The 27,458-nt window shown below is 40.0% G+C and overlaps 1 protein-coding gene across 3 annotated transcripts in view; it reads right to left on the reverse strand.

Annotated features, from left to right (window-relative positions):
* PRKCD (protein kinase C delta) overlaps positions 1-27,458 on the reverse strand; it is an 88,143-nt gene that overhangs the window by 42,694 nt on the left and 17,991 nt on the right. For 2 of the 3 annotated variants that reach the window (XM_048491365.1, XM_048491363.1), the window contains exon 2: positions 2,851-2,987. In XM_048491365.1, the coding sequence (XP_048347322.1) occupies positions 2,851-2,965 (115 nt within the window). In that variant the 5' untranslated portion in view covers positions 2,966-2,987. Of the gene's footprint in view, positions 1-2,850; positions 2,988-5,899; positions 6,106-27,458 lie in introns of all 3 variants that reach the window. The other variant, XM_048491364.1, reaches the window with a different exon arrangement.

Below are 27,458 nucleotides of genomic sequence, written 5' to 3' on the forward strand. Positions count from 1 at the left end.
AAACTGAAAAGAAAGGAGCTGCGGCAAAGCAAGGCTCCAGAAATGGCATGCTGTGAGGTAACCTCTCTCCAGAGCAGTAAGTTGTGTACTTTGTTGAAGCAATAAATAGACAAAGAAAGTCACCAGCTCTCCGGTAAGAGATGCAGAGTTGAACTGGTTAATTCCAGAGAAAAGAACCCAGAAGCTAAACAAAACAACTGAATTGGAAAAGTAAGTGGGGAATACTTCTGGACTATACACAATGGGAGGGGTGAAACTGAAGAGAAAATATGGAGGGGTCCATGAATTAACAAGGATGGCTTCACCAGAGATTATTCAGAGAGAGAGAAGGAGAGAGGTGGACTGAGAAGTAAATGAAAATGATGGTAACAAGAGCAAAAATGTCTGGTAGAAATAGTAGAGACAACATAAGAACTGTGTTAGATCTAATAGAATATTTGGAAAACAATCCAGGGAAGAAATCAACATTAATTTTTCTTGACATGGAAAAGGCATTTGACAATGTTAGCTGGCAGTTTATGAATAAGGTACTAAAAAATAAGTATTAAGGATCAATTTAAAAACTCAGTAAGAGCCACATATGGAAACCAATATGCTTTGTTATTAATCAATGGCAACTCAACACAAAGGTTCAAAATCAATAAAGGTACTAGGCAGGGGTGCCCATTTTCTCCCTTGTTATTTATTATGCAACTAGAAGTGTTAGGGGAAAATAAATCAAAACAAATCATGGAAAGGAATAAAGGTCAAAAATTATAATTTAAAATATAAAGCATTTCTGATGATGTAGTCCTCTTTATAGAAGATCCATTAGACATTACAAAGGAAGTACAACATAAATTGAGAGAATTTAGAAAAGTTTCCGGCTTTAAAATAAATGAAGTGAAAATATTAACAAAATATTAACAAAAAAATTAACAAAACATTTAACACAGAAAGAGAGGGTTAAACTACAAGAAATGTCAGGTTATAAGGTAGAGAAACAAGTTAAATATCTAGGTATCATATTGGAAAATAAAAATAATACTTCATTTGAAAATAATTACAAAAAAAATTGGAAAGACATTGGAAAAGAGATAGACAGATGGATGATACAGCTATCCTTTTTTTGGTAGAATAGCTATTATAAAAAGGAATATCATACCAAAGCTAATGTATTTATTTCAAAATGTGCCAGTCATGATTTCTGTAAGCGCAAAAAACAAGTGTATGTGGACAACATTGAGAGTGTAGGAAGATAGAAAAAATCTACATTCTCTTAAGATTTTAAAAATGAATTATTTTGTATTGTTAATTTTGTTGTTCTATTTTTTCAATCGTTTATTTTGCTGTAATTCAATAAACTTTAATATTTTTTAAAAAATATATGGATTGAAAGAATGTGACTTGTGGAGGTATTTGTGAACTCCTATTACTACTCTGTGATTTCACTTCATTTCTCCTTCCAGAGACATTTTTGCCTTACTATTCTCTTGTCACAAAAAAGTCCTGCCTCACAGTGAGCCACTTCCTGCCCCATTATGCGTTTCACACCTTCTGCTATTTTGTTTGAGGTCAGGCTACCTCCACTGAGGCCTCAGAATATGAAGGAAAGGGGGTTGGTTATGCAGGTATGTTCTCTTCCTTCTTCTCAGGCTTTTTCTCTCTATGCTACTACTGTAACTCAGTCCTTCATTTCCTCCCTGGCTGGGTGTGGTGTCTTTCATTTGAAGTGGGAGTTCCGCAGGATCGGTATTGGAACTGGAGCTATTTAGATTGTTTGTGAGTGATCTGGGAATAGGGATGAACAGTGTAGCGCCCAGGTTTGCAGATTACACAAAATTATTTAGGATGGTGAAAACAAGGATGACTATGAACAGCCCCATGAAGGTTTCCACAAATTGGGTGAGTGAGCAACAATGTGGCAAATGAAGTTCAGTGTTGATAAGTCTTAGGTGATATCCATAGGAACAAAAAAATCCCAATTTTATGTACATGCTAATAGGGTCTAAACTTGCTGAGTCTGAAAAGGAAAAAGATCTTAGGGTCATAGTATACAGCTCAGTGGAAGTGTCAACCTGATCTGCCACAGCAGTGAAAAAGGCAAACTCTATTTTGGGGATCATTAGGAAAGGAATTGAAACCAAGAAGTAATGCAAGTGATACTGTAGAGTGAAAGGGAAACTAAATTACCCCAATGACTTCTATAGAAATAGGTGAGTGGACAGTCACATTCATTGTACAACTTGCACAATTATTTAAGTATGCTAAAAAGAATGTGTCAGAAATTTTCAGCACCTTTTTTACTTAAAGGTTAAAAAAGTGCATGTTATCTATGAATTAACCAAGATGAAATATTCCCAGAAGCCCTAGATACAATGTACAGTAGCTTTACTTCTCTAAATGGTATGATGTCATCTGATAGTGAGAGCCTGAAAATCCCCTCGTCCTGTGGCAAATAAGCCCCGCAGTATAGAAAAAATCCTCCTACTGCCAACCGGCTATAACAGTTTCTGTAATAAGCACAAGCATCAAGCCTGTTGATTATCAAAATGTTTAGTTAACTTTAAAAATACCTTACAGTATTTAACTGCTCAATTTACCAAAACTTTCTTGCTTAATGAAGGAGTCAATCCTAACTACTACTCTGTGTCACACTGAGTTTAAAATAAACTGGCACATAGTGCAAAATTAAACAGGAAACTTAATACTGCAAAACTTTAATGCACACTTATTAGGGAATATAACTCATTCAGTTCTATAAGACTTACTTCACATTAAATGAGCACAATTCAGGAGATTCATTCCACAGTTTTCCAAAACATCTGTGAACCACCCCAGTCTATAAATGGAGCCAATAATTCTTCTTACCTGTAGTTAAGGCCTCTTTCATTTTTATTGCACAGAATGGCTGTAGTTGTTCCCCATGGTTCTGCACAGGCCCTAATTCAAACGAGTTGAACGATATGCGTAAGAAGGGAGCCATAGTTCACAGCACTGCTGAGGACCTATATAGGGAAAAAATATGAAATAATAAGAACATAAGAACATAAGAACTAGCCTGCTGGATCAGACCAGAGTCCATCTAGTCCAGCATTCTGCTACTCAAGATGGCCCACCAGGTGCCTATGGGAGCTCACATGCAGGATATGAAAGCAATGGCCTTCTGCTGCTGCTGCTCCTGAGCACCTGGTCTGCTAAGGCATTAGCAATCTGAGACTCATGAGGATCAAGATTGGTAGCCATAGATTGACTTCTCCTCCATAAATCTGTCCAAGCCCTTTTTAAAGCTATCCAGGTTAGTGGCCATCACCACCTCCTGTGGCAGCATATTCCAAACACCAATCACACGTTGCAAGTGAAGAAGTGTTTTCCTTTTATTAGTCCTCTAATTCTTCCCCAGCATTTCTTTCAATGAATGCCCCTGGTTCCTAGTGTATTGCCAGGAGAAAGAGAGAAAAATTTTCTCTCTGTCAAGCAGCTTTTCTTACCCCATGCATAATTTTATAGGAACTTCAATCCATATCCCCCCTCAGACGTCTCCTCTCCAAACTAAAGAGTCCCAAACGCTGCAGCCTCTCACCTCATAAGGAAGGTGCTCCAACTCCTTCCAATCATCCTCATGGGCTATTGCCCTTCTCTGCACTTTTTTTCCTATCTCTCTCGGATATCCTTTTTGAGATGTGAAGCTTAACTTCAGAACTGAACACAGTAACTCATACAAGTGCTTGAAATTCACACCACTGGCTTTATATATAAGGGCATGACAATCTTTGCAGTTTTATTCTCAATTCCTCTTTCCTAATTATCCCCAGCATAGAGTTTGCCTTTCAATCAGCTGCCAAGTTATGCATTGAGTTGGACATTCCCATGGAACTATTTCAACTAAGACAGCCCAAATCCCTCTCTTCCTGGTCTGTGACTGATAGGCACTTCGACCCCTGTAGCCGTAGGCTTATGTGGAAGTTTGGATTTTTTTGCCCCTACGCATGCATCACTTTTACATTTCGCTACATTGGAACTGCATTTAAGCCATTTCTTAGCCTCCACTCACCCTAATTTATCAAGGTCGGCTTGGAGCTCTTAGCAATCCTTTGTGGTTCTTACCACCTCCTAAGCATAATTTGGGTATCATCTGCAAATCTTGGCCACCACACTAACCCACCCCTACTTCCAGGTCATTTTATGAATAAGTTAAAGAGCACTGGTCCCAAAAGCGGATCCTTGGGGGACAATTCACTCCCTACATCTCTCCATTGTGAGAACTTTCCCATTTGAGTACCCACCCTTTGTTTCCCTGTTCCTCAACCAGTTTTTTAATCCATAGGAGGACTTCCCTCTTATTCCTTTTCATTGCTGAGTTTTTTCTCTCCAACAGTCTCTGGTGAGGGAACTTTGTCAAAAGCCTTTTGGAAATCCAAGTAGAACCAATGTCCACTGGTTCCCCCTTATCCACATGTCTGTTTACACCCTCAAAGAACTCTAGTAAGTTTGGTAAGACAGGGACTTGTTCTACAAAAAGCCATGCTGACTCTTCCTCAGCAGGTCTTGTACTTTTCTACATGTTTAATAATTTTATCTTTAATGATAGATTCTACTAATTTCTACTCAGGAACAGATGTCAAACCTGACTGGCCTGTAATTTCCCGGGTCCCAACCCTAGACCCTTTCTTAAAGATTGGTGTGACATTGGCCATCTTCCAGTCTTCAGGGATGGAGCCTGGATTTCAGGGATAAGTTGCATATTAATGTGAGAACATCCAGCAATTTCATGCTTGAGAGCTCTTTAAGAACTCTTGGATGAATGCAATCTGGAGCCAGAGGATTTGGTAGCATTTAGTTTATCAATGGCTGCCAGAACTTCTTCCCCTTGTCTACCACTAACTTTTGCTAGTTCCTCGGATTCTCAATTCACCTCCTAAGAAGCTTGGTTCAGGTGCAGGGAATTTTCTCACTCACCTCCTCTTGGTGTGAAGACAGATGTGCAAAGAATTCATTCAGCTTCTCTGCAATCTCCTGTCACCTTTTTAGCACACACTTTTGTTCCTTCATCATCTAAATCGGACTCTACCGGCCCCTAGCTGGCTTCCTGCTTTTGATGTACTTTGAAGAACTGTTTGTTGCTAATGAATCTTGATGTTCCCGCGAGCCATGCGTTCCCTCATAATCCTTTTTGCTTCCCCTCTTTACAGCTAACTTGCTTCTTCTTTTTGCCACCTTATTTGTGTTCTCTCTGGTATTCCTTCATCAGTTAAGAAGTTGGACTTCCACTTCTAAAAGACATCTTTTTTTTTTTTTTTTTTTACTAATACCATTACCTCTAAACCTCCCTTGTTAAACCATGGTGGCTTTCTTTTGGATCATGGGCTGCTCTTTCCTAACCTGTAACGGAACACATTCCAGCTGAGCTTTTAAGACTGTGTTTTTAAATAACCTCCAAGCACCTTGGACATTTTTGACTCTCTTGATTTTCCCTTTCAGCTTCCTGCGCACTATCCCCCTCATCTTTGAGAAATTTCCCTTTCTGAAGGCAAATGTAACTACATTAGTAGTTGTCACTTGTTCGCATGCAGAGATACTGAATCTAAAGTTAAAGTTAAACTAAAAAGTAGCCTGGCTCAAAAGATAAAAGCCAAAGAATTCAATAAGTACTGCTTAAAAGTACACATATCATAAGCTGAGGAACCTCTACAGCAGGGGTATTGAATCTTGTTGAGACTTGTAGGCATTTTCAGAATTTTGAGGAAGGGGTGCGGGTTCATCAGAAATGACTACTGGGTGGGTGGGTGGTTCTTTGCTTTAAGGAAGATACATTGTCTAATTTAAGTTTCCAAGAATGGGGAAGGCAGAAGTTGCAAAGCCAGAGAAATAAGAACAGCTATGTCCATAGTTAAGACATAGGTATCCAGCAGCTATGTACCTAGCTGGATGAGCTCAGCATTTAAGTCTGACAGGTGGTAGATAGTGTTCTGAAGTTCCCATTGTTTTCTGTTCCATTCAATGTTCTGTGGATTTCATCTCCAAGATTCATTAAGCAAGCAGAGCCAAAAAATTCACTGGTGGACATCATGGCACTCTTAAGTGCCATATTGGAAATCACCAACCAACTGTGTGGGCACATCACATCTGTAAAAGAAAAGTTAGGTATGGTTTTCTCCTTGCAGTGTAATTATTAAAAGCTCGACTTGAGACTGAAAGTAGTATAGTTCACACAGGTGAATCTTTTTTAAAAAATAAGCACACCTATTTGCAAAAAGCTATCTATATCATCAAATATTCACCTTTGATACATTTTTAGATTTACAGCCCATCTTCTAGAATGCAGCTCTATGTAACACAACAGAAACAGTTTTGGTCAACCTGATTAAACACTACAAAAATACTCATGACATCTCCCAAACCCTGCTCTCTGTGCTCTCACCATCAGAGGTGAGCTAGGTAGCAACAGAGATATTTTCAGCTACAACACCTCGTCTTTGGAATGCCATCACCACTTGAGGTTTCTTTGGAATTTACCATAATGCTTTTTAGGAGCCTGCCAAAACAAACCCAAGATATTTATCTGAATAGTTTTTAACTTTTTAGTTGTTCTATGGTCTACTTCTAGATTGAGGTCTGTTTTATGGTTTTCTTTATGTTGTTTTTACTGTGCTTGATTTGTTTTTAGTGGCTTATAAAAAGGCACTAAGTATTAAGGATGATTGTGCTTTTTTACTTGTAAGCCAGTAACTAGCAATATGAATTAATGTATAGGTCTTTCTGCAAACTCTACATTATGGTGTCATTTTTTCAATTTCTCCATTTCAAATAAATGATTGCACATATCATTGTACATTCAAAGAAATGATTGTACATACATATACAGATTCTTTACAGTACAGCCTCCTGGAAGGCAAGCAGTTTTTCATCAAAAACTAAATTCATAGATATTAGATTGTAGTGAAAGAATCAAGATTAGATACACTCATTTGCACTGTTTGATACAATAGTCTACTTTCTACATGTTCATCGTGTGAGCCATCATCAATATGATATCTATATGACATTTCTCAGTCTATTTTACCTCACAGCCCAGTTTGTAGTTCTCAGTAAATTATTTATTTATTTTATTTTATTTTATTGGAAAGGGCTCAGGGCGGTGTACAATCAGAACCTATTGAAGTTACAATAAAAACATTCACTCAGTATATAAATATTACTTAAAACCAATAAAAAACACAATACTTCAGTAAAACTTAAAAACCAGGATGGCGACTTCCCTATCTAGACCCACCGGAGGCCTTAGAAGAAACCTGAGAGTTTAGCTCGACTGGCAAGATGGAAACACCTGGCGGAACTACTCCATTCTACAGGCCCTACGGAACTTGCTTAGATCTTGCAGGGCCCTGATCTCTGGGGGGAGCTTGTTCCACCAGGTCGGGGCCAGGACTGAAAAAGCCCTGACCCTCGTTGAGGCCAGCTGGGCATCTTTCGGGTTGGGGACTCTCAGAAGGCGAACCTCTGATGAGCGGAGGGACCTAGTTGGGCAATATGGGGAGAGGTGGTCCCTCAGGTACATGGGTCCAAGACCGCTCAGGGCCTTAAAGGTTAAAACCAAAACCTTGAAGATGGCCCAGTATTCGATTGGCAGCCAATGCAGTTTATAAAGGACAGGTGTTACGTGGTCCCTGCTCGAAACCCCTGCGAGGAGACGAGCAGCTGCATGCTGCATGAGCTTCAATTTCTGAACCAAATTCAAGGGAAGGTAGAGCAAGTTACAATAATCCAGTCTAGAGGTGATCGTTGCATGGATTACTGTGGCAAGGTCAGAACTGGAGAGATACGGGGCCAACTGGCGTGCCTGTCAGAGATGGTAAAAGACAGTCTGGTGGTCCTAGAAATCTGGGCCTCTAGGGACAACCTGGAGTCCACAATCACACCCAGACTGTGCACCAATGAGGATAGATGTACTTCCTCACTGGCCAGAACTGGCAACCCAAAATCCTTGACCCACCCACAGAACCTCTGTCTTTGCTGGATTCAATTTCAGCCTGCTCGCTCTCAACCAACCAGCCACAGTCTCAAAACAATGCCAGAGAGCCTCAGGGGCCAAGTGCGGATGACCCGCCATCGTCAAGACTAGCTGGGTGTCATCTGCATACTGATGACACTGCAGCCCAGACACCCAGACCAGCTAAGCCAGGGGGTGCATATAGATATTAAAGAGCATTGGGGAAGGGATTGCCCCCTGTGATACCCCAGTCAATGGGATGCCAACAGGAGCTCTCCTCTCCCGACACTACCTGTAGCCCCTGACTCCATAAGAATGAGTTAAACCAGCATAATGCTGTTCCCCATATCCTGGCATCTGCAAGGTGGTGAACCAGCAGGTCATGGTCATATGCTATAGTGAGGTCAAGGAGCACTAGCAGTGCTGACCTGCCCCAGTCAAGCTGGAACTGAAGCTTATCATCAATGGCAAGCACAACTGTCTCAGTCCCATGACTGGTGCGGAAACAAGACTGGAAGGGATCCAACACCTTGGCATCATTCAGGAATTCCTGCAACTGTTCAGTCACCACTCTCTCAATTACCTTATCCAGGAATGAGGGATCTAAATTCGGCCTCTTCAAGAGAGGATGGACTACTGCCTCTTTCAGCCACCCTGGAAAAAATCCTTGCTCATGGGAGCTAATAATGATATTCAACAGGTGACCCCATAGCTCCTCTCAGCTATCTATTACAAGCCAGGAGGGGCACGATCAAAAAGGACAAGTGGTAGATCTCACAGCACCCAGGAACCTGTCTACCTCGAAGGGGTCAAGCAGAGTGAAATGGTTTCTCGTAGGATCTCGTAAGCGTCCTATGCAAGCATCTTGTCCCCTCGTCACACACCCACCACCAAAAGAACTTTAGTGATCTCAGTTCCTGTTTCATCCTCCTCAGCTCCTCTGAGAACCAGGGAGCTGATTTGGAATGGGGGTGGAGAGGATGTCTTGGGGCAAGCTCCTTGATTGCCCCAGAGAGCCTGGAATACCAGCCCCCTACTAGCTCATCAAGAGAGCTTCCAGGAGAGGGGACTTCCCACAGGAGATTCTGGAATCTCATTGGATCCATAAGCCTTTTTGGGCAGGCCAAAATTTGCCCAACATCTAGATGGGGGGGGGGCAGCTGCATCCACTCTGGCCTTTTGGAATTAGTGACCATGGCACTCAACTAACTGTGGATAAGACCACTTACACACCAGTCACAAAGATGAGGTCAAGAGTGTGGTCTTTCTCATGAGTGGGAGTCCCGCTGTTAATGAGGGAGAGGCCCAGCATCACCATGGATGACACCAGATTCTCAGCTACCATCAAGGAGGCCCAATCAGCATGGACGTTGAAGTCCCCCAGCACAATAAGATGTGGGAACTCCAACGCCCACTCCACAACCACATCTAGGAACTGCGACAGGCCACCTGCTGGTGTGCTAGGCAACTGGTACACTAGCAGGACAGTCAACCTCTCCGGGGAGTTCCAACTCAGGCCTACATACACCATTCCTTCAATCACCGGAACAGGGGACATCTTGAAAGGGATGCAATCCCAGATCAACATTGCCACCCCACCCCCCACCCTGGGTCCGAGGCTGATGGATGACCATGGAGCCTGTAGGGGTGACCGTCTCGCCCTCCCTCACCCAGGTCTTCATGACACACGTAAGGTCCACATCCTGTTATACGAGAAAATCTTGAAGAACCAAGGTCTTATTATTTATGGACCTTGCATTTATCAACATCAGACTCAGAGCAGAGTATAACGCATCCCCCTCACAACTCACATGCCGCAGAATAGGTCTCGGGTCAGACAAAGAACGAGCATTTCCATATCTCGGAATATGGCCTGGACCTACCACCATACTTTCCCTGCCTGATTATTACTGGGATCCCCGACCGTCCCATGACCTCCTTGTGGATCCAACCAATAACCAATCCAACCAAATGTATAACTAGCTAACAAGAGTTTAGGATAAAACATATACTTAGTAATTATAGAACCCCCCCCCCCCACCTTACTACATTAATCTAGTAATTACCAAAAAACTCCACCCTGCTGCACTAATCTATCCTCACCTAACAATTTACAAAAAGAGAGGGGGAGGACCCCCAACAGCCTACTCCAGTACCCTTACACTAGTAGGCCCTGATAGAGCTGTCCTCCATGAATCTGTAATCCCCTTTAAAAAGCTTTCTATGTTTGTGGTCATTGCTACACCCTCTGTCCACAAATTTGTGCTCTGTTGGTTTTGTGCTCTGTTGTTGAATAGGTTGAACAAAAACATTCTTTTAAAAATGTATGTGGCATTGCTCATATTTAGTTTAACACCTGCCATTTATTAGGTCTACAGTTGTTTAAACAGGCACAGGAGAAGCATTTGTACAGCTTTTGTGGTGTTTCACAATCCTCACTGAGTGCTATTCCATCTGCTTTCAATTTACTAGTGATGGTTGATTCCTGGCTAACTTGTTTGCTCAGAAATAAGACTTTCTGTGTTCAGTAATGCTTACTACCAGTTAAGTGCACATCGGATGGCCCTGTAAATCTGCTAAGTTATGAGGATATTTCTGTTCTCTTGTTCCAAAGGAACTGTAATAAAAAATTTGGAATCAAATCTACATCAGTAAAAGTGATGCAATAACATATATCTTGTGAATTCTGAAGGAAGGTTCTGATATTATGAAATTCAGGATCAGGATTTTTCATTTCTGAATTATGTTTTTATTAATATCGTATTCTTTTCAGACTGCTGGTCTATCAAGACCTTTCCTGTCTTCCCAGAGTCTCAGGTAGTACTTGATCCTTTCTGTGATTGAACCTAGGATCTTCTGCATGTAAAGCAGATATTTTATCACTGAGGTACAGCTCCATCCGCCAGTATGATAAAAACCATAAATTCCTGAACAGAATGAACAAGTGCTTCAGTGACTCTTAATAATTAAGATATTCTTTATCCGTCACTCAAACCATGATTTCTGTTTCCCTGTGATCACCAACTGTCTGGAACCTCTAAGACAGGGGTAGGGAACCTGCGGCTCTCCAGATGTTCAGGAACTACAATTCCCATCAGCCCCTACCAGCATGGTTCCCTACCCCTGCTCTAAGAGAAAGATTTCAACAGGTGAAGATTATGTAACGAGTATCTTACTCTGCATTTCCAAGAGGTGTTTGCTTTGGCAAAATGTTTACTTTAAGGCCTGACTAAAACCTCAAACAACTCTGGCTCTGAATATGTTTAAATATCTGTTTCTTCTTTACACTCTGGGTATCTTCTGACACTTTAAAAACTAACATTTTATTCTGGTGTAATCCTGCAACGACTAAAGCCCACGTATAAACATATTTGAAAACCTCTGCTGGAATAAAATCCTGAAAGTCCCAGCTTATTTTCCTGCAATAGACTAGACACTTCTTTATTCGCAGATGCTTCAAAATTGTTTGGTCATTATTTTTTCCAGAAGGCCTATATAACACAAAAACTGAAACTGATCTGCAATCTGATCTAAAGATCTGTTTTGAAGACCACAGACTCTAGCTCAATTTCAACATGATGAAAGAACCTTCAATGTGCGATTTTGTACAGGCTCAGGTACCACCAAGCTGCTTCTAACTTATGGCGACTCTGAACTAATGACCTCTGAAACATCCTTGCTCAGATCTTACACACTGTAATCATTAATATCCTTGCTCAGATCTTGCATACATGGCTTCCTTAATTCAGTCAATCCATCACATGTATGTGGTCTTCTTTTCCTTGCATTATTGCCTTTTCCAGTGGATCTCATCTTCTCACTAAATTGAGGCTGGTTATGAGTTTTGATTTAATTTGTACAAGGCAGCAACATTAGCCCACCAGTACTGTATCTCTGGTTATCGTTGACTGCATACTAAGCTTCGTTGAACCACTTACAGTACAGTGTATATAAGACCATGCTTAGCTGTAGAAGACAGTTCTTTTACATCACCAGCCTCATAATTAAATAGAAAATTTAAATGTTAATATGTGAACAACAAATTGAACATCAGAAGTGAAGCGCCTCCGTTGGGTATTTACCGTACAGAATGAAATAGACTGTGCCAAAGATGCTACAAAATACTCTTTAATATCAATTTCAGTGGGGTTTACATGTTACAGAAACACCAAAGAAGAGTTTAATAGCATCTTAACAAATGTTTCTAACATACATTTTTTATGTGCTACATTTCTTTTTCTTAGATACATGAAGTAAATTCTCAGCCAATAGCATGAGAAACTGACCTATAGAGTAGCCCAGTGCTGTCTATTCTGACTTTGTCCCTTTCTGCACAAGAAACTTACAACGTTTTCAGGATGAAAATAAAACATTTCTGTGGAGTTCTTCTGTGCATTATTTTTCCCACATAGTTCTGAAAACATTTCCTAGCAGGTTGTTGTGGGTTTTCTGGGCTGTGCGGCCATGGTGTAGTAGATCTTGTTCCTAACGTTTTACCTGCATCTGTGGCTGGCATCTTCAGAGATGTATCATAGATACATACATCCTATCATTAATATCCTTGCTCAGATCTTACACACTGAATGCCAGTCAATCCATCACGTTATGTGGTCTTCTTTTCCTTGCATTGTTGCCTTTTCCAGTGGTCCATCTTCTCACTAAACTGAGGCTAATTTGAGTTTTACTTTAATTTGTGCAAGGCAGCAACATTAGCCCACCAGCGTGTCCAGTGTGTAATTGCTTCCTAGCAGCTTTTTCTCCATTTTTAAAAAGACCCTTTCACAATGATTCTTTTGGCTGAAACAGTTCCAACCCCTGATTCTTGAAAACAGATATCCAAAAATTGAAAGTCCCCTTCTTTTCCCGCTCTCTGTGCTTAAAAATCTTTCTGAGTATTCATTTCATGTATCTGATGAACCCCATAAAATCTTACACTACAGTACATTTGTAAATTGTTAATGGGCTTTTTCCTGCTGTGTAATAGGGATAGCCCTTGTTAAATTCGTGTTGATATCAGATTAAAATTGTGATTAAAGTCCACAGGTGGAGGTCAGGAGAAAGTTGTACAAGCACTGGCAGGAGGTGATTAATGGAAGAGGTGATTAATGGAATACACAATGGCTGTCCAATTTAACCACACATATTGAATATCCATACAAATCTGGAGCTCATGTACATGCCTGGCTCTTTTTTAATCCCCTTCTCATGCACAGCATGACTACAGAATCATGGTTCGAAGTTACTTTCATTATCTAATACAAATGAAGACGTATGGCTTAAATGGAGTTCGTTTTCCCCCACCCACTAACTGGGACCCTAAGCTAAGGTTAAAACTTTAGTCGTGTCAACATCACACTCTGTACTGAATTGTGCAATTTGATCAAGTCATAACTGTGAAAATACACAAGCAACTGTGCTTGTGTATTTCATATTCTGCTAGAATATGAACACATATTCAATTCTGCTAGAATAAAAGAAAAAAGGACAAGGTGGTATTAAGAAACTAAAGCTTCACCTGACTGAAACTCTGTTCTACATGTCTGTGCTATTGTTTCAGGAATTCTAGAATGAGCATGACCATGCTCTATTTAAAAAGATAAAAAATACAGATATTCGCTTCACTTAGAGTTGGGAATGGCTCAGTCCAAGTGCTTTGATCCCATGTTGCCATGATGAAGTCCAAGATGGGTTCCAGAAGCACTCCCTCAGCAATCAGCTCTGGAAACATGGAGTGGCACAGGTGGGCAGGACACTATCCCAACTGCTGTCCCAGCAGATTAGAGAGTGGGCTCAAGTGGTATCACATGTCCTGGGCCCACAATGAAGTATCAAAAATAGAGAGAATCTCTTCCCATGTTGACACTACAGAATCCAGAAAAATCCCTAGAGCCATCACCTCTCAGGTTGCCCTGGAGTTGGGTTACAATTTGTTTGGGCAGTGAACTAGCTTTGCTCAGTGCCTACCATCAATCTTTGTATTTATGTGAAGCAGTTGCACCTGGTAGTGTGTCAATATTTCTGAGAGGTGTATTGGCAATTTAGAAACTTAAGATATGGGGTGGTTGTTAAATATATTCACTTACTCTGCTTTGCATGTAAGTATTTATGGTTATATAGTTTTCATAATGCATTGTTTCACATGAAAAAATCAAATTCATGCAGGTTACATTTAACATAACTTTTCTCACCAATGACTTATTAATTATTTTTCAGATTGAAATGTTCCATTGCCTGAAAAGTGACAATCCACTTACATCAGGAAGTTCAGTATGTTTTCAGTATAAGTCTAAGCTCCTATCATTTCCCTATCCTACTGCTGAAATCTTATTGCTTTGGGTCAGTGTCCATTTTGATAAGACACTTCAGCCCTATCAGTGTTAAGCTGACAACATTGTCCGAACAGAAAGCAAACATGATCCAGGTTCCTGCATTTCTTTTATTTGCACTTCTTTCAGCAGGCTAAATAAATAGGCATTAGCACAATTGTTTCATTCTTCTCTGTAGAGTACTGTTTATTTAATATAGTCACCTTTTTCACTAACCCACTTTTTATTTCTCAAATAATGCATCCAGAAACTGAACACAAAATAAAGCTACATGAAAATGATTTTCTTATATCATATGAATGCATTACTTACTAATGAAGAAAATATTTAATATTCTGGTTGTGGTGGGTTTTCCAGGCTGTGTGGCCATGGTCTGGTTGCAGGTGTGCCTTCTCGGTCCAGAGTGTCTCCATTTTCTGGGTCTGTTGGAACATTTCCTCCCCGTAGAGATGTTCAATGTATTGTCGAAGGCTTTCACGGCTGGATTCAACTGGTTGTGGTGGGTTTACCGGGCTGTGTGGCCGTGGTCTGGACCATGGCCACACAGCCCAGAAAACCCACCACAACCAGTTGAATCCAGCCGTGAAAGCCTTCGACAATATTTAATATTCTGTTTCATTAAAGATTATGGTCCAGTATCACAAGAAACGGGGGAAAGTAATGAAAGCTAAACTGTGAAAAGAAGATTTTCACAGAAGTTGCAAATGAATGTTAAATCTTGCTTGTATTTTCTAAAGTATCACAAAAAAATCTAAATGACATTTTGGATAAAAGCAACGATGGTCAGTGCTATGATCTAAACCTCAAAAAGTAATAGAATGCTTAAGCCTGAATGAATCATGACTGACACATGAGGGAAATCTTTCACAAAAATAAACCTGTCCAATCATCTTGCTTGCAGTTAAATAAGTTACGAAGAAGCAAACTTTACTTGAGAAACATGTATTGTGTCTTATTAATTTATTTAAATAATAGCTACTAAAACTGCTCAAGGCAATTTACTGTCAACTAAATATAACATTAAAAAATTACTTAAAGCCTGGGCAAATAAGTATGACTTCAGTTAGTGTTATAAACTCCTCGCAGTGGCGTAGGAGGTTAAGAGCTCGTGTATCTAATCTGGAGGAACTGGGTCTGATTCCCAGCTCTGCTGCCTGAGCTGTGGAAGCTTATCTGGGGAATTCAGATTAGCCTGTACACCTCCACACACGCCAGCTGGGTGACCTTGGGCTAGTCACAGCTTCTCGGAGCTCTCTCAGCTCCACCTAATTCCTAAGGGTGTTTGTTGTGAGGGGGGAAGGGCAAGGAGATTGTAAGCCCCTTTGAGTCTCCTGCAGGAGAGAAAGGGGGGATATAAATCCAAACTCCTCCTCCTCCTCCTTCTTCTCTAGATTGAAAGATCCCTCTCTGCTCTCAATAGTTTCATTCTATTTTTTAAAAATGGAAATGGCAGAAAGTCTATTTTTTGTTTCTTTCTACTTTTCCTTCCTTTGCAATGGCTGTCTGTCTTGCTTGTTGAATAGTTTTAAAGTATCTGAAACTCATTCATATAGGGCTTATGAAGTGTGCTATCAATCCTGGCTTGTGGATTTGAGGTATATACATATTGTGATTTCATCTAGGATACAAAAAATTGTGAGGGATAAGCATTTTTAAGAAGCAAGTCTCTGCAGAGGCAGCACTGAAGCAGAATTGCTGAAGTTGACTGTTAATGGGCATGAGGAACAACTGAGCTTCCAACAAACCACTCTCAGCAGCAACAACAGGAAAAGAATGGAAGTAAGGACCCTCTTTATATTCTTGCAAAAGGAGGGAAACAGCATGCGCTAGGGGGATGAAATACCCTCAGGCATTTTTTGAGCTTAAAAACCTCTCAGCACATGGCCAGTATCTATGTGTGGCTGAACAGGTATCACGACGATGAATCTTATCAACTGAGTACCTATTCATGCAATTTTGAACAAAGATGAGGTATGCATCTTGATGACGAAATTCTATGAATACTGACAGCAGAGCATATATATGATGCTGCCAAAATTCAATTTGTATGTTATCTTTACCCCATGTAAATAATAAATAACCATCAGTTGCTATCTTCAATGTCTTGTTCCTGTGTATTTAATAGGCTTCTGCCACAGCTATATTTCTTCTATAATTCTAATTCTATTTCAGCAGCCCTATATGTCTCCATCATACTTTTTTTGGCTGTATTGCCTTTCACCTCCTCTTTGGGAGTATTAAAGATGTCCTTTTACTTGATTGTATCAATCTCCCTCCCCTCCTTTTTCTGTTCCTTTTTTACTTCTCTGCTGGAGTCCCACCCAATCCAAATAATAAATGTTACAATGGAAATAGAGACTTATGCATGAATTGACTGATGGTCTGAAGTAAACTCATGTCATATTTTTGATTTTAAATGGTATTTTTAAAGTGTACATTTTAGATTATTTACAAAATTTTATACATTGTTTTACTGGATATTGGAAACCACCCTGAGCCTGATAGGGAAGAATTGTGTAAAAATCAAATAAATAAGTAAAAAATGATGGTTTTTTCCCAGAAAACATACAGAAATCTAGAAGGTATTTATCAAATTTAATATGATTAAAGTTTGCATTAGTTCCTGTATGATTTCTTGTATGTAGAGCAAGATTAAAAATTGTTTCTTATATGTAACTAAGAGTGATTTGGTAAAACTGAATTACCTTAATAACCCGAAAAAGCCATATCAACTTTTTTCCAGGTTTTAAATTTACTGATAAAATGTCAAGCAAGATTTTGCCTTTTTGGCTGAGGGGGCAGATGTTTCAACTGGATGCTAAGGTCCAGTAATTCAGTTGAAGTTCTCCTCATTGATGTTTCCTAGGTCGACATAGACCTGAGAAGCAGCAGCAGGGAGACCAGAACTTCATCTGCATACTGGACTAGAGTCCAGCATTCAGTTGGAGCTGTTTTCTGCCCCTGCCCAGGCCACTGTTTTCCAGGCCCATGTAGACTTAGGAAATGATGGTGGTGGGGAGGGGAAAAGCATAATCTCTTTAATTTGGTAGTATTCGAGTTCGTGTTTTAGAATTGTGAAAATTGGCTGAATAAAGCCAATGGTTATCAGCTTTATTCGGCTTTACTGAAAAATTCTGGGTTTCCAAAACCTGTACCCAAAATCTACTGAATAAAAAAAGGTTGTAACTCCTTATGACAGAAAAAGAAAAACAAGCTGTCTCATTTACAGGATGCAAGTGATTCTTGCATTAAGATGTTACAGTGAATAAAGGGGGAAGTGTAGCATGAGAATTGAGTATCACACTATGAATGGGTAAATCTGGTTTCAAATCTCCACACAGTAGCGAAGTTCATGAAGTGACCATAGACCAGTCATTCTCTCTTCACCCACAAGAATAAAATGGAAGGAAAACATATCATTTAACTTAGACCTAAAATTAACTGAAAATACAGCTTTGGGTATTATGGTCAAGTACACTGAACTATGATTGCTGCCTCTTCTAAATATGTGACAATTAAAGTGACAGATATTGTATGAAGTGAAATAAGTGCCTTGAGCTTGCACAAAGATGGTGAACAGCGCTGGGATACAAAAGGCCATACTAATAATCATTAGTTACTCCTCTTGGAACATGCATAGCAGCAATGAAGAACAGATATTGATATATGAAACACTGCAACAAAATAGACATGGTAGGTAGCCCCCTCAAATACATTTCTGTAAACATTTGCTATGTGTCAAATACAACATGTAATACAAGCTCCATACAAAGTATTGTTGAAGGCTGTCAGAAATCAGCAGAGCAGACAGTGAGAAATCCTAATCAGTTTTACTCAGATGTTAATTCCATTTTAATAAGTGGGGCTTACTCCCAGGAAAACATTCTTAGGACTATACTTGTCAATTACTATTTGATGCATCAGTGATATTAGTATGCATTTTGGTTCTGGTGGGTTTTCTAGGCTGTGCGGCCGTGGTCTGGTGGATCTTGTTCCTAACGTTTCGCCTGCATCTGTGGCTGCCATCTTCAGAGGTGTATCACAGAGAAACAGACTTTTCTCTGTGATACACCTCTGAAGATGCCAGCCACAGATGCAGGTGAAATGTTAGGAGCAAGATCCACCAGACCATGGCCGCACAGCCTGGAAAACCCATCAGAACCAGTTGAATCCGGCCGTGAAAGCCTTCGACAGTATGAATTTTGTTTGTTATTCCAGCATCTGATTGCTACCAATAAGCACACACACATTGGTCATAGGTGAAGGGAAAAGGTGAAATGTGATTGAGCCATAGTGTAGTCATGTCAGGGAAGGCCAAATAAGGAAATGAGGGGAACGTCTGACCTAGTGTTGATGCAGCACTGTTATCTGTGCTTTCAGTTGAATCCTCCAAAAGTCTGCATTGCTTGCATCATAGGGCAAACTAACCTTTAACACATATTTGTTTTCCTTAAAACACAGCAGTCAGCTATTCTTCTTATGCTTGTAGAGCGAGACAGATAAAGTAGTAGTATTCTTAAAAGTACATTAAGAAGGAAGTATAGGTTGCTTTTCTATTGGTTACAATTTGATGCAGTATTGAGTAGTCATTGTGTAGTTGGTGTAAACATTATGCAAGATCCTGATATCAATTTTCCTATATATGTTTATGCCTCAGCCTGTAAAAGTTGGCAGCATCTTGAACTTTCTTAGGAATAGATGTTCACCTTGAACATGTTCAATCAATAAATAATTTCTGCTCTATTTGTTAGTAGTGGTTTGGACCCCTTTGAACTCAGCTAAATGTTGTAATTTCCTCATCTCAGAGCTGGAACTTTCTTTGTTTCTCCATATTTCAGGATGCAAATCTCTGTAATAAAGTTTCAGAAACATCATTTCATTCAATTATATTTGTACCCCGCCCTATCCCCGAAGGGCTCAGAGCAGCTAACAACATGATAAACAATAAATTTCAACAATATAGCAATAATAAACAGAAAATCCAGCTCTTATTTTTCCAGGCCCCTGACAGTTTTTTTAAAAATGTAGATTAGTTTCAGACCTGATACAATGACAGGATAGTGCTTGAGAAAGTATTAAGTGAAATATTCCAAACTATGTAGAATGGGAATGCTTCTGAATTCCTAAAGAGAATTCCCATCTGGCAAAATACACCATTCTGATCTGAATTTTCCAACTTGCAAAATGGAACTGCATTCATATTTTTCCCCATGTTCTACTGATGTATCCTGAATGGAGAGTGAGAGGACTGTAACTATATTTGGATGTGCCTTAGATATGTCTGATTATAAAACTATGGAAGATGGAAATGGACAACTGAAATATTAACAGATTAGTGCTATACCTGATAGAGGATGTTGATGGCTCTCACAGCTGACAGAAAGCTGTAACTTGAAGAATAAGATGCCTAACCTAGAATAATAGCAGTCAGAGGATGTTTAGTGAACATTTACTCAGGTAGTAGAAGGTTCTACCATGTGGCCATCACTGATTTGGTTGTTTAGATCACTAGGCCTGGTGTAGGACCTCTATTCAGTTAATGATTATAAGTATATCAGTACCTCTTTGTCTTCTATGCTTACTGTACAAATTCCTGTCAGTCCAAACATTGTATATGCTCCAGTTGCCTGTTTCCATTTATTACTACTGTCAGTCATTCATCTGTATTAAGGCATTGAGTAAGTATCGATTAACTAACCTTTACTTTTTTTGTAAGTGCTCATCTAACCAATAGTATATCTAGGGGAGCCAAAGGGGGCAGAGACCCAGGCGCCATTCACCTGGATCATGTGAGGGGGCGCATTTTAGTCACCACCCCAGCTTTGGCCTTGCCCCAAGTGGGTTGCCATTTGTGGTGCCACTCAGAGGTATATAGGAAAGCTAGCTGCATTTTAAAATGCACACCAGCTTTCCTCCATCCCTCTGAGCTTTTTTTAAAAAATGCAGCTAGCTTTCCTCCATCCCTCCAAGCAATGCTGCAGCCAGTGGCCGGGGGAGGGGAAATGGGGGGAGTTTGGTGGGGCGTGTAGAGTGGGGAGTTTGGCTGAAGGCTGGTGTGGCACCCATTTTCTAACCATACACCACTACATCTAAATGAGCTGTGTTTTTTACTGTTTCTTTTATTGACTTAATTTGTCAGATATCAAATTTTATTTTCCTTTTAAAAAAACAGAACTTAAAAAACCTTCTAATTCTTGTGTTTCTCTGGGTCAACAGTTAAAGTATGGCCCTTTTTGCTGACAATAGTTACTCTGCTTCCCTGGCAGTGTTGGAATTGGAATCCAAGTCTTCCATATCCTTGCCCAGTACTTTAACCACTCCATCACACCAGCTGCCAGAGGAAATGATTTGTTGATTTTGCTGGCCTGCTCTCAATTTTAAGTCACTTTGAGTGCCTTTTGGAAGAAAAGCAGGGTAAAATAGTTTTAAATAAAGCTTTTTTAAAAAGTTAATAACCAAAATAACTGAATAATAACCCTTCTTCACCAGAGTCAAGCCTGTTCTAACTCATAAGTCATTTCTATCATGCTGTAAAAATGATCTCATACAAAGTTAAATGTTCCAAAGCCAATGAAATTAATGAGTTTAGTTACATATAACTGCTTTAGGATTGCAGCCTTCATCTTGAAAATATCACATTTAATATAGGAAAACTGTATCCCTGAAAAGGAGAAGAGGTATAAGTTTGCACAGCAAAACAAAAATTCTTTCAAATGTAGAAAATGTAACAAAGACAGCACACTTCTGTTCTACTAGTAGTCACAATTTCTCTCAAATGGCTGGACTCTAAAAGAATGTACTTCATACATGGCTGAATGATTCTTTCCTTCCATTCATGTACTCCAAAAAATTTGGAAACAAAATTTGCAAATGCAAATTCTAATTTCAGATCTTGGACTGGGTTGGGGGACTCTACTGTAATTGCTGGTTTGCATGTAGGACATTACAAGTTCTGGTTTCAAGTAAAATGTTGAAATTTTTAGCAGGGTTTTAGATTTCAGGACCATCAATTTCTACAATCAACCAATTCAAGGATGTGGGGGAGCAAACGCGCACAGAACATAGTCCTCCCTCTAATATAAAGATTTCCTAAGTTTTAAGCAGAATGGAAAAAGGGATGTGATTTTAGAAAGCCTGAAGCAGGTACCTTTCACTGTAGGCCCATTTCTCCCCACTAATTCCTATTGGGGGTGGGGGGACAGTGCTGGCAACCAGCATTTTTTAAAAAAATCTGGCCTATATTCATTTTTTTAAAAAATGTAGACTGACAATAAAAATTACCCTTCCTCTCGTCATTGGCATTCTTGCTGATTGCAGCCAATGTTTTTCTCCTTTCTCCTTTCACAAAGTAAAGAAGGTTTCCTTTGCAGAAATTCTCCCCCTACTTTGCAGTCTTTGAAAACAGTCCACATTTTTTTAAACAAACAGAGTATGTTGTGTGATTTTATGTCATGAATCATTCGTCCAATTGCTATGAGACATATCTTCATGCTGTGTGTCTACAGTAGGGGCATTGTAGTTAGTAGTAGTATTTATGGAGTTCCTGAAAAAGATGGTACGAAGGGGCTGAGGGAGTCTGAGAGCTAAGCTACTTAATATGTTTCTTTACAAGTTGTCTCCAGAATCACTGCTGTGAACAGTCGCATGTCAGTTCCAAGAATGTTATTTAAAAACCACTGAAGCTGATGAGGGGCCGTACAGGTAGAGGAAAGATGGCCCTTGCTTCCCCCCAGCCTCTCTCCCGATGCCAAAGAACAGCCAGTTGGAAATGTGCATAAATTTGGAGCAGTACATGGAGTGATCTGCAAACTCACAGCTCACACAGACTCTTGCATGGAAATTTTCTTCTCTAGGGCTTTACTCCAAAGATGATTTGATAGTGGAAAGTGCAGTCACAGCTGATGATGACAACTAGGGCTATGTGTTTGGAATAGCCAAACGAAAGAAAGAGCCCCCACCACCACCAAAGGAAGTGATTTAAGGGAGCCAAAAAGCAAATCCCAGATAATGCCAAAATTCTTCAGGCCACATTGACCCTGCCACCATTAAAAAAACAAACTAGGGACAGGGAAAATCCCTTTCCCTTCCCCCCCCCCCCCGCACTTGTCCCCCTCACTTACTTGCTGGCTGGGTCTTGGAGACAGCAGGAGGCACAGAGCTGAATGCTAGACTCAGCTCACCCAAGCTAAGCATTCAGCTCTGCTCCACTGCCGCCTCTGAAGTCCACTTGGGTTCAGAGGTAGCAGAAAGTGCAGAGCTGAATGTTGGGCTTACTGCACCGCCCACAGCCTCTGAAGTTCACATGGGCTCAGAGGTCGCAGGCAGCACAGAGCTGAATGTAGGGCTCAATGTTGAACTCTGTGACACCTGCTGCCACTGAGACCCACATGGAGTTCAGACAAAGCTGGAATTTGGGGGTTTGGGTTCAATAGACATGAAAAAGTGCCAATCTCCCATATTTGGATTTTTTCCAGATTTTTCTAAAGTTTCCAGGTCTATTTAACCTGTACCCAATAAATAAATAAATGGTACACAGCCCCAATGATAGCCCTTCATTGAGTTTTTAGGGCAAGAGACTTCAGAGGTCGTTTGCCATTCCCTGCTTTTGTGTGACAACCCTGAACTTCCTTGGTGGTCACGAAGTCAAATATAACCACATACTGACCCTGCTTAGCTTCTGAGATTGGGCGAGCCTGGACCACCAGGCCAGGGCACAAAGATGATTTAGCTGGGAGCAACGACTTCCTGGTTACAAGAGGGAAATGCCACTGCCTGGAAAATTTGGAGAATCAAAGAAAAACAAGATGCCTCATGGTAAGCACACAAACACAAAAAAACCCCAACACTGATTCTTCATTGTGCCTAAGATTTCTGGATTTGTGTTACCACTCCCAAAAATTTGGGCATATTTTCAGTTTGAGAATTTTGGAATGCACACCCTATTGACTACATTTGGAGAATTTTATAGGCTGTGACTTAAACACACAATTACAACATTTTATGTCTTTCTGCACTTCCCAAGTGCCAAGCTTTTTCGCTAAACCAAATTTAATGACCAACTTAACTGAATGAACAAGTTAACAGTGTAAAATTTTAATGAAGTAATGGTCTACAGTTAAGAAAGAAAGGCTATGTGGGCATTAATTTATTTTCTGATTCTCAGCCTCATCCAGAGTACCTGATGGAAATAGGAGCTGGAGGCAGTTCTTTCTAGCTAAACTGTTTTGAACAATGTTTCAACAGTCAATTTCCACTAAAACATGGTTTTCAAATAAAAATATAACCTTTACAATGCAAACGTGACTGGTTTTCAGTGGGCTGTGCTGGACAGAAATAAATGTAAAAGTGGAAAAATAATCCCATCTGGACATCATAATGGTTACAGGAAAAATAGGTAAAAACTGACTTAGTCCCAGAATGACCACCAATATCCAGTAGAAAAATGGACAATTTAATAAAAAAATTAAAATTGGTGCAAGCTCCATGTCCGGACCTTTGTCATGAAGAGTTACTTAAAAAGCAGACCCTACTTGGTGGGCTAGATTTCTTGCTCCTCTCTTCTCACAAACAAACACACAAACAAAGGTATAATGCCTAAAATCTGGAAAAAGGCCATAATAGTTCCAATCCAGTGGTGGGATTCAGCAGGTTCGCACCACTTCGGCAGAACTGTTTGTTAAAATGGTGCTTGTAAACAACCAGTTGTTAAATTTTTCGAATCCTACCACCGGAACTGGTTGTTAAATTATTTGAATCCCACCACTGTTCCAATCTATATATACACCGCCCAGTCAGCCTATTGTCTATCATAGAAATACCTCCTTTATATATGATAATTAGTCTTCAGCTCTGATCCACTGATTATGTTGGACTGGAACAAGCTAAAACAGCTGTTGATCACTGTTCAACTCCTCAGTTTCTTACAGAGGAGTTCTGTTATCAGCTATCATTGATCTCAAGCACAAAGATCCAAGATAAAGACAGTACATTAAGGTAGAAAACTCCTCAATTGAGAAACGCATGTGTAGCTAATTAAGCTACTGAATTCTAAATCCTCTGCCCAGATACATGCTGGTATTGAGGGACAATTAACTGACAAAAATACTCTTGCGTAAGGAGGTGACACAGTGTTATTTATTGTCTCCACTCCTATTTAATATCCATCTAAATGATCTGGACCCTCATCTGCCCAATTACATAACAAATGTGCCAGCACTGACAGAGCAGAAATTTCCACTTTTGCTGAATGTGGATGATTCACTTCTATTATCACACATTCTGCTTGGTTTATGTAAACTATTAAAAGCATGTCTGGAATACTGTGTAAAAGAAGGACTGGTCATAAATATGCAAAAATCATAGTATTGTCGAAGGCTTTTATCCAGAATCCAGACCAGACACAGTGTGAAATAGACTTTTCTCTGTGTTACACCTCTGAAGATGCCAGCCACAGATGCAGGCGAAACGTCAGGAACAAGATCTACCAGACCACGGCCACACAGCCTGGAAAACCCACCACAACCAGAAAAATCATAAGTGTTTGCTAAATCCTATGCCCTCTCCAGTATATCATTCATAAATGGACAATCAATTGAACATATAAATAGGGGCAAAAAATCCATAGGGGCAAAAAATCCAAAACTTCACATACACGCTACAGGGGTCAGTGCTATCAGTCACAGACCAGGAAAGGGATTTAGGCGTCTTAGTTGATAGTTCCATGGGAATGTCAACTCAATGCATGGCAGCTGTGAAAAAGGCAAACTCTATGCTGGGGATCATTAGAAAAGGAATTGATAATAAAACTGCAAAGATTGTCATGCCCTTATATAAAGCAGTGGTGCGACCGCACTTGGAGTACTGTGTCCAGTTCTGGCCGCCGCATCTCAAAAAGGATATTGAGGAGATAGAAAAAGTGCAGAGAAGGGCAACAAGGATGATTGAGGGACTGGAGCACCTTCCCTATGAGGAGAGGCTGCAACGTTTGGGACTCTTTAGTTTGGAGAGGAGGCGGCTGAGGGGGGATATGATTGAAGTCTACAAAATTATGCATGGGGTAGAAAATGTTGACAGAGAGACATTTTTCTCTCTTTCTCACAATACTAGAACCAGGGGACATTCATTGAAAATGCTGGGGGGAAGAATTAGGACTAATAAAAGGAAACACTTCTTCACGCAACGTGTGATTGGTGTTTGGAATATGCTGCCACAGGAGGTGGTGATGGCCACTAACCTGGATAGCTTTAAAAGGGGCTTGGACAGATTTATGGAGGAGAAGTTGATTTATGGCTACCAATCTTGATCCTCTTTGATCTGAGATTGCAAATGCCTTAACAGACCAGGTGATAGGGAGCAACAGCCGCAGAAGGCCATTGCGTTCACATCCTACATGTGAGCTCCCAAAGGCACCTGGTGGGCCACTGCGAGTAGCAGAGAGCTGGACTAGATGGACTTTGGTCTGATCCAGCTGGCTTGTTCTTATGTTCTTATAAAGCAATTTAGGGTATTGTGGGGGGGGTGTCATCTTTCAAACAAATTTGATCTAGAAGGTCAATCTGACTAGTGCTATGTTGATTCCTAAAAAACTGAATTAGGACAGCAAAGTACTCTAATAACAAGTATTTTCTTTTAAAGTCACATTACGTACTTCTTTTAAAGTCACATTATGTACTTCTTTTAAAATACATTATGTACATTATGTCCATCCTAAACATTAGTTGAAGCTTCAGGATTAACGTTGTATTTTAAAGTTAAGCATAAACAGATTTCAATAATTTCTTCTTTTCAAATGGGATGCTTATTCAGCTTAAGTTTTGGTGACATGGCACAAAGATTTCAGATCTATACATCTTCAGAAAGAGTGACTGCCCTCACTGGACAAGGTCTACATACTGTGCTGCCACATAACCTAGTAAAAAGGAAGGGGAACATATACAAGCAAAGGTTCTTGATAAGTCTGACCAACAAATGGTTTTTCAGCAGGCCATTTGGACAACAGTCGGAGGTGTGGGTTGAATCAAACACAGTGAAGAGGCCTGCTGGCAAGCTGATCTGACTGACTCCACCATTACAATGGTTGCTCTCTGTCACTATTTCACAGGCTCCTACATTTCCCCCCCTAACCCAGTGCTTCTGAGAAAGCACTACAGACCTGAGGCCACTGATCAACAACAGCCACATACTTTCCCAATGCTTGTGGAAAGTTTTGAAGTAGCAAGAAGCTATTGCTTAACAGCAGCTGTTTGCCTGTAAGTCCCAGTCATCTATCTCCACTTTCAAGAAACAATTATTTCAGGAAGTAATAAATGAGACACAGAGATGGAGAAAGATGATTCCCCCTCTATCTTAACACATGCACGCAAGTTTCTTTCTTACTCATGTGCAAGACTCCCTCTTCAAGTACAATAAAACAAAAGGCAAACGGTGACAAAGGAGGAAAAAACCCAGGAAGCTTCTCTCTTGCCTATGTGCACTAATACTCTGCTTCCTTCAACTGATCAAGTTAACCATTTCTCGTAAACAGAGAAGGAAAAGGGAATTAGCAGCCGAGGACCAGACAGCACTCTTCAAAGGGTCACATTCTGTGCACCGTCTGTTAGTTGCCAACTTTTGACATACAATTTTATTACAGTATCATAACAAGGAAATAATGGTTCAGAAACCATTCCCGCAAGCCACATCAGGTATCTGATAAATGTTAATAAAGTATCTATGAGTTCCTCTCACAGTGGCCAGTGAAAGTTATACTTGTTCTTTCAAAACAGAGTCAAACAGAGCTCTAATTACTAACTGACAAGAGAATGGGATGGTGGTATTTGCAAGCAATCACCAGGAAAAAAATGACTATGCCAAAGGTAAGTTTTGGAACTCTTCATGGGCCAGATTTACCATCTTTTTACTAACTTTTGCAGCTGCTTTTAAAATAACCAAACTTACAGGTTGTTGTATGTACAATTAACAATATGAAACCATCACTAACATTTGCTATTATCTTAAAACAAAAATAATATAAAAATATAATCTTGATTACTTCAAAAACTATACAACGTACTGTAACTCATTTTTATTTAGAGTTACATAAACACAGCCTAATACTAAACACACTCATTTCAGTGTTCTGTGATTTTTCATGAGTTGTTTTTTTTCATTCCTTGGAAACACAA

This window comes from Sphaerodactylus townsendi, linkage group LG03, assembly GCF_021028975.2.
Source record: "Sphaerodactylus townsendi isolate TG3544 linkage group LG03, MPM_Stown_v2.3, whole genome shotgun sequence".
NCBI lineage: Eukaryota > Metazoa > Chordata > Lepidosauria > Squamata > Sphaerodactylidae > Sphaerodactylus > Sphaerodactylus townsendi.